At 38.2% G+C, this 12,241-nt stretch overlaps 1 protein-coding gene across 1 annotated transcript; it reads right to left on the reverse strand.

Annotated features, from left to right (window-relative positions):
- Positions 1-205: 205 nt before the first annotated feature.
- Positions 206-9,069, reverse strand: LOC121509269 (arrestin domain-containing protein 3-like). Its single transcript, XM_041786508.1, has 7 exons — positions 8,752-9,069; positions 7,958-8,002; positions 7,801-7,861; positions 4,688-4,838; positions 4,155-4,251; positions 3,817-4,073; positions 206-1,721 (listed from the first exon to the last, which is right to left on the reverse strand). Exons 1-7 carry the CDS (start codon positions 9,011-9,013, stop codon positions 1,461-1,463), a joined length of 1,134 nt encoding a protein of 377 aa, XP_041642442.1. The 5' UTR covers positions 9,014-9,069; the 3' UTR covers positions 206-1,460.
- Between the last annotated feature and the right edge of the window lie 3,172 nt (positions 9,070-12,241).

Below are 12,241 nucleotides of genomic sequence, written 5' to 3' on the forward strand. Positions count from 1 at the left end.
TTTGCTGTTAGCACTGGCAAGTGTACGTGTATGAAATTACAGTCATCAAACAGATACAATCCAATGATACATCAGAGAGTGTGGTCTAGATCTGCCCTCTTAAAGTGTCTTGAGATATTTTTGGTTATGAATTGGTGCAATACAAAAAAAGACTGATTGAAAAGCTCTCAAATCATGTGTACATGTAAATTAATACAACGAAAAATAAACTGATGCATGCTTACTTTATTCATTTCATAATAACAACAGAAAGTAAAATATAACCTTTTATAAACAACCAGTTCTTTAAAACATGTTTTCTGTTTTTCTAAATGAACTCCAGGAAACTGGTGGGATCGAGATTGTTTACCAAAGACACTGTATGACATATTCTCCACCCATTCCTACAGTCATTTTAAATGTAAATACTCTAAGACACTAACCTACCCTTAAAGGGAAAGCTTGTGTTCTTTTAAAGCAGGATGATAAGGCACTTGTCAATTATGTGTGTACTCCAGGAAGAAAACTTAGTCATATATAGCACCAACTTTAGCAGCTCAGCAGGCATACAGGGCCTTTGTAACTTTATACATAGTGCTGAAGAAAATGTAAGGTAATATCATGAAATGCAGCGTATATTTCAACTAAAATATGGCTTAACATGTAGGACTTTCAATGCCCAAGATAATATTTTATGAAATATAAGGAAAAAGTACTAGAATATCAAACTTAAATCAGTAGTACATGAATTACTTGTAAGCTGTAACAAAAATGTGTTAGACGTAAGTGGCTATATTTATTTACAAATTGTTAAAAACAGACAAAAACAGCATCCTATATATTTATATATATTCTTTCAAACTATTTAGGTATTATCAGAGCAATCCCTTTACTGTAAAAAATACAAAAAATATTTATTTACAATTCTGAGAAAACAGGCCTATTGAAGAGATGGACAACTGTGTTTTATTCTAATGCTATTGTAAGATTTGTTTAAAAAAAAAACAGTAACTAATTAGGCATATCTTATTCAGAATTGTAAACAATAGGCTGTTTCAAGTTATTTTGGATGAAACTGTGTTATTCAGTCAAGATATTTTTATTTGTTTTTAAAGTAAATGCAAATGAAGGTGACAGGAAATGCTCTTCTGAAATGTTGCTTGAACTATGGTGGACACTATAGTTTTCTTAATGTAACTAAGCAGCAGCTTTCATAAGACCATCCATAGATATTAAATGCCCTTATTTGGCTCATGGGGTAAGATTTCATGTCTCAAGCCTGACCTGAAATAACCCTGATGACATTTCCACACCAATAAGTTGGACTTGAGCTCTTTTTCAAGCCATAAAATGCATTATTTAACAGTTTTTCCCAGGCAAAGGGCCTACCAAACTAAAATCAGAGTGATGCCTTTATAGAGGAAGGAGAGGACATGCATTACTCACACTTCAGAGATTTGCCGTACAGATTATCTTGGTCTCTAATATTTGTTTCCAAAATCACTCAAAGGTGGGTACATTCCATACGATCCGTAGGGGGGGGGGGGATCCAGAGGCTGTGGTGCTGTTGGTGGTTGTGGTGGTACGGTCCCCCATGCTGGTGGGTTCATGATTCCAAATGGTTGGTATCCAAAGGCAGAGGCAGCAGGTGCTGGTGCCACAGCAGGAATCTCAGCAGCTGGCAGGATGACTATGGGAAATTTGATCTCAGGGTCTGAAGCATACTTGATGTCAAGGTAGACCTGTGAAAACATGTTTTCTTGAAACATAACCTGAGTTTCAACAGTCACTGTTTATCTGCACTGCCAGCTCCTTATAAAAATAATGCATACAATCAGAGGGATGGGTTTGTGCAAACTGCTGCTGTAAAAGCAAAATAATTTGACACAGGTTAGACCGAGATACGGTGGCTGCAAAAGTATTAACACCCCTTTGAACTTCCACATTTCTTCACGTTACAACCACAAACGTAAATATATTTTACTGGGATTTTGCGTGACAGACAAACACAAAGTTGCACATAATAGTGAAGCGGAAGGAAAATTATACATCACTTTCAAAATGTTTTACAACTGAAAATCTGTGAGGTGTGGTGTGCAACAGTATTCAGCCCCCTGGAGTCTGATATCCATAAATAAAATCCAGTGCAACTAAATGCCTTCAGAAGTCACCTAATTAGTAAATAGAGTCCACCTGTGTGTAATCTAATCTCAGTATAAATACAGCTGTTCTGTGAAAGCCTCCGACGTATCTTAGAGAACATCAGTGAACAAACAGCAGACAGGTCAGGGATAATGTTGTGGAGAAATTTAAAACAGGATTAGGTTATTAAAAAAATATCCCAAGCTTTGAACATCTCACGGAGCACTGTTCATTCCATCAGCCGAAAATGGAAAGAGCAAAGCACAACTGCAAACCTACGGAGAGATGCCCGTCCACCTAAACTTACAGACCAGGCAAGGAGAGCAGAGATGCAACAAAGAGGCCCATGACAACTCTAGAGGAGCAGCAGAGATCCACAGCTCAGGTGGGAGAACCTGTCCACAGGACAACTATTAGTCATACACTCCAGAAATCTGGCCTTTATGGAAGAGTAGCAAGAAGTAAGCCATTTTTGGAAAAAAAAAAAGGCCATAAGGAGTCTCATTTGCGGTTTGCTAAAAGCCATAGGGGGACACACCAAACATGTGGAAGAAGGTGCTTTGGTCAGATGAGACCAAAACTGAACTTTCTGGCCTAAACGCAAGGTGCTATGTGTGGCAGAAAACTAACACTGCACATCACCCTGAACACACCATCCCCACCATGAAACATGAGGGTGGCAGCATCATGCCGTGGGGATGCTTTTCTTCAGCCGGGACAGGGAAGCTGAGAGTTGATGGCAAGATGGATGGAGCCAAATACAGGTTAATCTTGGAGGAAAACCTGTTAGAATCAGCAAAAGACTCCAGACTGGGGCAGAGGTTCATCTTCCAGCAGGAAAACAACCCCAAACATACAGCCAGAGCTACAATGGAAGGACCCAGTCAAAGTCCAGACCTAAATCCCACTGAGGATCTGAGGCCAGACATAAAATTGCTGTTCAAAGACGCTCTCCATCAAATCTAACTGAGCTTGGTCTGTCCTGATATTGCTCATCAGTGTGTGAACTCCAGCTGTGCGCAACTATCGAACTGTAGTGCGAGCACAGAAATCTCGAGTTTTGGCCATGTGTCATAAGCAGTGTTTTCCCTCCCATTCACCCCCCCCCCCCCCCCACGTCAAGCCGATTTTTTTTTCTATATAGCGCCAGATCACAACAGAAGTCATTTAAGAATAACTTTCCTATAGAGCAGGTTTTTACTTGGTCCTTTTATTAAACAAACTAAATAGCCTAAAGTTATTTATCTAGTTTATATTAATGTATTCAATTTCTAAGTCCTGGTTTTCTGTCTGTTCTCTCTGACTACATGAGCAGAGCTGAGCAAACCACTCACTGAGCAGAGAGCCCTGCTAGGGTTCGTGTTATCACCATGCGAACTGCTTTGACGTCAGCACGGCGCTTGGAGATGGGGCTGGCGACATGGGGGTGGGCTATTTTAGCACAGCTTGGCTCAGCCAAACTGGTGATGGAAAATCACATCAGCACAGCTTGGTTTGGCTCTGCTCAGCCAAACGTCATGGTGGAAAAGCCCAATGGGTAACCAGAATTTCTCATCCTGCTCCAGATGACAAAAACTGACTTGCAATGTTGCCGTCATAAAACGGACTTGATTTCTCATCACAGTTTATCTATCCTCAGGAGTCATAACATCCCAGAAAAAATGAACACACCTTGGTTGTCTTTTACACACTTACCCTGAGTCTGTACTCTGCCTTGATGATATTGCAGTTGAAGACGGATGGCTCGGCATCATGGGGAATGGTGATGACTTGTGATACATTCAGGCAAGTAGAAGGAGGAATGGGGTCCCCCACTTCTTTCAGGAGATCTTTGGTACAGAGTCTTCTTTTCCCATTTGCAAAAAAGCTGTGCTTCCTGTACACACAGTACTTGGGTTTGATCTCCCGAGATGAGTTGTTCTCAATGTAGGCAAGGACTTTTAATCCCTCTCCTGCAAAACAAACAAAGGAATTTAAATAAATACCTCCTGGGATGAGATTTAAAATGTTAAGTTAATTTTGAAGGCTCTTACCTGGGAGAAAACCTGATTTCTCAAGATTCACATCCATGGCTACTGATCCAGATGTGAAAAACTTCATTTTCTTATCCTTGGACTCATGCTGTGGTGCCTGAAAGAAGATAGGATTAATAAATGCAGTACACTTGCACAAAAAACAGAAAATTCTTAAAGTGAGTTTCAAAGGACTTTAATATCCAGGTTTAGTGCCTCGTGCACAAAATGAGCCCATCTAACATGTGAATGATAATGGTATCAGGAACTCAAAAATAATAGACAACTTCATATGGTTTATGGTTTACAGGTGTTGTTGCACCAGCAATATAGCGCAATTAAGGAACATTTTATGTCTACTTTTATACATGTGGGTTTTCTGAATGCAGAAAATGTGAACAGTTGAATACTGTACATCCTTTATAAGAGGAACTTGGTCCTATACTTCAATGCAAGACTCCAAAGCTTTGTTTCTCTCATTGGACATCTGTCAACAAGTCGTTCAGACTTGTTTCACAGTAAAAATGAGAGGATGACAACACAACTCCACATACCATTAACTCTGGGATACTGCTTGCATCTGTACGTGACACAAAGTTGATTCTGGTTTTGTCTTTCTTGCTAATCCTCATTGATCTGCTCAGTTTGGCTATCAGCGAGTATGTAATTTTTCCAACAGATCCAGTGAAAGAGGGTGGCATGTTCCTAAAGCACAGGAGCAGACATGAGAACAGACAGGACAATTATAAGATTGCATTCTAACAAACAGCAAATCCTAAAGTCAATCCATTAAAACAGAATAACTTTCACAAATGTCCCCTGTAACATTCTTAAACAGGCTTGATGCATCACAATTTTTGGTCTGAACTGAGCTTAAGATTTTATTTGATTTTATTTGAATTTTTTAACCAAAAAAACCTCTTGAGATAAGAATCTCATATAGAACAGTGTCCTGGCTAAGACAGGCAGCAGCAGCATAAACATAGACACAACCAGAAAAACAGATACTACAGTTATAGAAAAAAAACAATCCTGAGTCACAGAGCAGAAAAGTTATCAGTCAAAACATCTACCACCCAACACATCTTCCTCTTATACGGGGTAGTCAAACTTACAGCCCACAAGCCACATCTGGCCCAGCAGCAGGTGCCAGCGAGACGTTTGGGGAAAAAGGGTGATATATTTCTTAAATATTAATTTTCAATATTTACTAACTTAGGTGTCTTGAATACAAATTTTCACTCATTTTCATGATCTATCTGTAATTACAGGGAAAAAGATCATAATATGATGCAATAAATGAGTTAAATATGATACATGAACCCTCTTTAGAGCAGGGAGGAACATCGTAAAAAAAAAAAAAAAAAAGAGGAACAGCAGAGCGCACAGCAGCATCACCTCAGATCACCTCAGCTTGGCAAACACACAGCCCAAAAAGAGAGGCTGATACAGTATGCATTTTTTAAGATTGAAAGAGATGGATTTATTTTGTCTTTTTTTTTGTTTGTTTGTTGTTGTTTTTTAAGATGAAGGACTTAACCCCCGTGCACAGCTGCACTTCACCCTCTCATAGAGTTCAGTCCTGTCTGCACCTCAGTTTCCTGTATGTCTGGCTTAACAAATTTGAGAGGTTTTTGCCTTGTAAAACCAAACTTCTATCCCTGTGGGGGATTAAAACAGCAAACTTTCACTGTTCACATACTTTCACTACGCAATTGTCCATCAGCCACATAGCAGATATCATGTCTCGCTTTGGCGAGTGACTCAGTTTAATCTCCAGCCTGAGTTAATCCCTCATTATAATAAATCTGTGATGCCAAAATATATCAACTTAATTTATTTACATAAGAATTTTATTACAAAAAGAAGTGCAATTATGGTTTTGATCACTTCCGTTTAAATGGGACATGGTTTATAAATCCTGTGGCATATTTAACTACAGGTCAAGTCAAATGGTAAAAATTCCTCTCATAATGATAAAACAAATTCTTTATAACTGAACATTTAATCTTAATCTTGACACAGGTTGTGCTATTACATGAGAGGTCAGCACGCTTGGTCTTGAAAGGCACCAAAATTAGGCACTGAGATACACCACTTCATGCCGCGTGCAGGGATGTCAGGGGGATTCAGATAAAGTGGACATGCAGAAGAAAGACTGTAGGTCTCAGATATGTGCTTAAAAGTCAAGTTTTCACTCAGTAGGTGAGGGTTTGAAGATTTTGTAAACAGGCTGCCATTTTAAAGCCATAAAGTCATACTGAATGTACATTTAGAATGAATATTCCAGTGTAAATTGTTAAAAATCTGAAAAAAAAATATTGTCACATAATAAATGGACAGCATATTTTTCCCTGACCTGTTTAGATTATTTGCAAGGTAACCCTGTTTAAAGTAGCTAATTAATCATTTTGTGGGTGTGTGTGTGGGTGTGTGTGCATATATATATATATACACACACATAGAATACTCATTGGAGCAAATTCAGCCCCCGACCCAAAATGAGTTTGACACCCCTGCTCTAATACCTTCAATCTACCTTTACAAATGTTTAAAGCATCTCCTCAAGACAACAGCCGCCCTTTAGCAGATTCCAGGCTTCAAGAGCAGCATACCTGAAATGCCTTTGACCCATTTCACAAGGGATTTTGGGAACAGAGGGCAAACGTAAATTTTGTGACCAAGTCTCAGAGCAAAGACTGTAGCTTCCCGCACTTTCCACATGAATAAAATCACAAATGCATGATTGAAGCAGATTGAGTATAGCCTTGTGAATAAGGATATGCCAACGATTTGGCCTTTGTGTGGTCAAGGAAGGCCAACCTACTCAATCATACAGAGTAATATGATGACATAAGTTCTGTAGAATTGCTATAAACGTCACTGCCTGGTGTTGAACAGTATCCAGAGATTTAAAGTATTGAGAAGATGCATGCATGTATAAAAAATCACCATAATCAACCAGAGGCTCAAAAGTAACAGAAATAAGTTTTTCTTTGCAACAGAATAAAAACAAGACTCATTTCTGAAACAAAAAACTCAGTAACAGCTTTAACTTCTTTACAAGTTGCCCTATGATCCCAATGATACACACTGAATTACATCACGCTGGAACATAGTCATGGAAGGCAGGTGCAGCTGCTTTTTCTTTGAGTTTGAAAACACCATGAGTTTGGTTTTGTCAAGATTCAGACTCAATTTTAACTCACACAGAGTGTCCTGCACAATATCATAGGCTTTTTGCAAGCAACAGAGAGCCTGATGCTGCATAGGAGCAGAGCAGTAAATTACAGTATCATCTGCAGAGAAAAAATCAAAATAAAAGTGGAGGTTAATCTCTCAACCTGCACACACACTCTGTTTGATAAATGACTGTCAAACCAACAGACTGACTGATCAGACACAGCAACATTAACACAGTAAGATGTGCAACAAAGTCAGGCACGGGCTTCATGTTCTAATGTGGGCCACATGCTATTACACATCTGTCTGCCAACTATGAATAGATCACTGTCTGCATATAGCTCACTTACTATAGTGTGGACACCCAGGATAAAAATATACACAATTACTTCTTTATTCAATCACTTCAAGTTATCAAGATGCACAGGATACGTGTCAGTCAGCTCCAACTCATTGAGGAACAATTAAAAGAATGATTACTCACTGGAAAGGGATCTGAAATGTGAAGGGATAAACATGGACTCCTGGGGCAACAACACTGCTATCTGGAACACAACAAAAAATTGTACATATTTATAATAGACTTGTATGTATTTTACCCCCCTTCCCTCGGCAATAAAGGCATTCACCATAAAACTTACATGTTTCTCCATTCTGCTGTGTAAGCAGGGTTTCATTGTCATCACCTGCAGAAGAATCAAAACAATACAATACAGCAATTTAGCTTTGTTTTTGAGTTTTAAGTGTTTTTTCTGAATATGCTCAAACACAGAAAATCATAGCAGAACATGCCAAATTTGACTGGTTTACCTTCACTATACAAACCCTTTAAAACAAGGAGATGGAAGAGTAAACTAGCAATAAAAACTAAATAATACCCAATTCATTCATCTTTATTTCAGCTCATTGACTCCAAAGTTTTATCTGTAATTTGCAGGCATATATGGTTAAGATGTTAAAAGTCAAGATAGGAAAATAACCCAGTATGTAATGGGGGGAAATACAACAGGCAAACTTAAATACGGCTTGGAAATGATAAAACACCAAAAGACAGTTAAGTAAAATGCGATAAAATTAAACTCCAAGAGAAAACTGAGCAAACCAAAGTGAAATGAGAAAACACGACGGTAGTTTCTTTAAAGTATGCTACTTATTCGTAGAACTTAAATCGATAAACGATAATGTCTCTTTGATGCGTTATCTCTGCGTCTGCATCTATGCAAGAAATTATCCGTTTTCTTGTCGTTTTATCGGTTTCATCGTTGCAGACGGCATGTTATTTAAATGAACTCAAACCCAAGCAAGGGAGTAAGAAGTCAGAACTGGTTTGGCAGGTTTATTTCTCCTTCCCTATCGTACACGGAAACGTAAACAAAACGTCTAGTACTTGGAGAAGCGTGCAGTTGTTCCTTAAAATGCTGCTTTATTAACTTACCTTCGACATTTTTGTCTCGGACGAAGTAATGTTTGATGCTGAAGTACTTGTCCTTGGAGTGGTACACAACAGTAACTTTTCCGTGCCTCTCTGTCCACAACACTTCGGCTTTCCCTTTGAACTGGATCATCAGAGACTCTATCTCGCAGTCTTTGGCTACTTCCAGAGTGACCTGGCCGGAGACCAGGTCGCCATTTGTAAACGTATTTTTCTCATTGATAGGATTATAGGTGACTTTGAGGCTCTTAACAGTGGACGACATGGTGCCAAATGTGGAAAATTATGAGGCGGAGGGGGAGTTGAAACCCGAAACAGGGAATAAACTAAAGACCACCCCACACTTCCTTAGTGGGTGTATCCCGGTCCTAAGAGGCTGGTAATTTCCGCCCCCCATCTTCCTCTCTTGTTTGTAGCCTGTCCATTGCCCAAGTTTCGATAGTACGCATTTCTCTTTCCAATAAAATAAACATCCCTTATGATACAGGGAGACATTGATAACTGAATCTTTTACAAATAAGAATAGTGGGGATAGTCCATGTGATGTAGCTATTACTGCTGTCATAATTGGTGTCTATTGGATTAATTAATCATGTAGCTACCTGCAGGGGTGGAAAGTAACTAATACGTAACTAATTACATTTACTCAGTTTACTGTAATTGAGAAGCTTTTTTATGTACTTGTACTTTTTTAAGTCGTTCTCAAAATCACTACTTTAACTTTTACTTAAATATATTTTGAGTGAAGTTATTTTACTTACAGTTTTAAAAGCATGGAGTACTGAGTAAAACAATAAACGCTTAAAGCAAAGAGGTCCAAGCTTTCTGCCAACAACATAAAAACAACCAGTCGTTTGGCTTTCACAACACATGGTGGTCAGTACATGGACATAGCAGGAGAATGATTCCATATTTCTTCCCGAAACAGCTGTTGCATTTTATTTAATTTTAGGTCATACCTTATTATAAATAACGTGGTTGGAGGTCTATTTTTTCTTGTTGTTGCACATTAAGGACAGGTTATATTTCACTGTGAAAGTCCCCTGGGTATCACACGTAGCTGCTCAGTACTAAGTAAATTTCAAATGACTTACTTTTTACTTTTAATTGAGTAGATTTATAGATAAATACTTTTACTTTTACTTAAGTAAATTTTTACTAGAGTAACTGTACTTTTACTAGAGTACAATAGTCTGGTACCTTTTCCACCTCTGTGTATCTGTTGTTTTAGACTGCAGCTCAAATAGCTTCACGATTCTCCCAGCATGTACATGACTAAAAATGACAAACTGCCAAAATACTTCTTGAGATAAACAGTATTAGGTATGTGTCCTCTAAACAGTGATAAGCTGATTTGTTCTGCCAGTGATATGAGTTGGTGTTAGTGTGTGCCATGTAGGCTATGCCAACGGACTGTTTCTTTATTCTTCCTTAAATATTTCAGTTTTCTGGGTTATACATGCCAGTAGGTTATTTATTTGCAAACTAACTCAACTAAACGTAATGTCCTTCACCCTAGAAGTTTTGAAACAGACCTGCCCTCTTAAAGCGTCTTGAGGCATTTTTGGTTATGAATTGGCGCTATACAAACAAAGACTGATTGATTGAAAAGCTCTCAAATCCCATTCACAACATGTATTAAATTACAAAGACAACATGGAGGGGGCGGTAATAGTGGGATGGACAGCAGGCCTCAATCGCTGACCCATCAGTGCCATCATCAGTGCCGTAGCCTCTTTTCTCCAGAATCACAGCTTTTAGGAATTTAACAAAAACACTGTATTTTTCACATCATTTAATACTAAACTTGCAAATTCAGCATGATGCTTAGCACTTTTTCTTGGTTTAAAATGTGTGAACACCTACACAGATGCAAATGGTGACAGCACTGATTTATAATAAAAAACGTGGCATATTTTTCACTTTTATTTGACCAGTTTCCTGGTCAGTTTTCTTTGTGAAATAAAGATGAGCTGGATTCTGCTCATCTACCATTTATGCATTGTCCTGTAGTTTCTCACATGATGTCTTGCTTCATGAGCAGCCCCATGCCACCCTAATGCCCCTGACATGTGAAGTCTCCCTCTGTGAGGTGCATGTGTGAAATAACTAGATTTCAGGTGCATTCAACCCAGTGGTATAGTGCAGGATACATGTGGGTATACTGAGTATACCACTTGTGTTTTTAATTCTATACAGTATACTCATCTCTAAACCCTCTCAAATGCACATCATTCAGCAGTATGCTTCATAATTTTCTCTACAGGATGACAAGGCCATGACGTTAGTGTTCGAATTATACACTAGCTTCCAAAAGAGCCCCGTTTTCTGATGTGCACCATGGCATTCCAAGTCACATAGACCACACATACATGTATAAGTGCAGCGCGGTCAACATTAGAGTTAACAGTCATTCTGCCGCTTCTGCAGCAAGGAGGTAATTCTGTCAGTAACCTGCCATCTAGGTGAAATAACAACAACTTAAGTATTGCACAAAAAGTTTAATCAGAGAAAATCTGAACGAAAAAACCCCCATAAAAACAGACAATCACAGAAAACACATTGTTATAACCACAAAATTCTTTAGAAAACACATCAACTCACTGATAAGTTCAGGTACCATCATAATTCTAGGCCTTATTTCAGTGCAGCGCTGCCACGCATGAATGACCATGCAGGAATAGTGGAGACAGATGGTCAACTTTTTTTTTACATTTTTAATTTATTATTTAATGAACAAGTAAAAAAAACAACACTGATATATATATACTATTTGTTTTATATTTCAGGAAATAAAATATACATGAAATAAAATAATAATTTACATGTTGCCAACTTTTTAGGGCTCCCCTAAACATCTCATATGAAGAGGGTTTTTTTTTTTTTGTTTGTTTTTTAAGCTTGCTTTCCTCATCTTAATTTCATAACCAACCTTACCTGAACTCAACCTGAATATGCAGGTGTAGTCTTTAACACAGGCTGCTTAGGGATTAGGGTCAGAGGTGAAGGAAAAAACACAATGCTGTGCACTTTGAGATCAAAATTAAATGAAGTGGGAGAAAAATCCTTTGCTTGATGGGCTGTTCAAAAATGTGAAACATAAATAAAGAGCACTTCTGTAGGCATCTCTGCACTGCTGATTCTGCCTGAAGTTTTCATGAAACTTTAAGGAGTGCACATGTGATAACTGTAATATTTTACTGTACCAGCTGGGGGCACTGTGTCACATGCTGTGCTTGGAAGTCAATCTGTTTCAAAGTTTAATTTAAGTCTTCAAAAGCACAATCATCAGTTCTTTTGCTGTCTTTCAAACTGTGGTGGTATGAAGTCTTGATTACAATTTACTTTGTGCTTATATTTTTTCAGGGCAAATGAAGAAATTTGAGACCACATTTTTCCAAGACTAACTAGAAGAATATCTGTATTACTATTGCAGCAAAAGCATGAAATTACTTGGGGAAAATGTTTTTGCAATAAACCAGATCAGACCAGT

This window comes from Cheilinus undulatus, linkage group 5, assembly GCF_018320785.1.
Source record: "Cheilinus undulatus linkage group 5, ASM1832078v1, whole genome shotgun sequence".
NCBI lineage: Eukaryota > Metazoa > Chordata > Actinopteri > Labriformes > Labridae > Cheilinus > Cheilinus undulatus.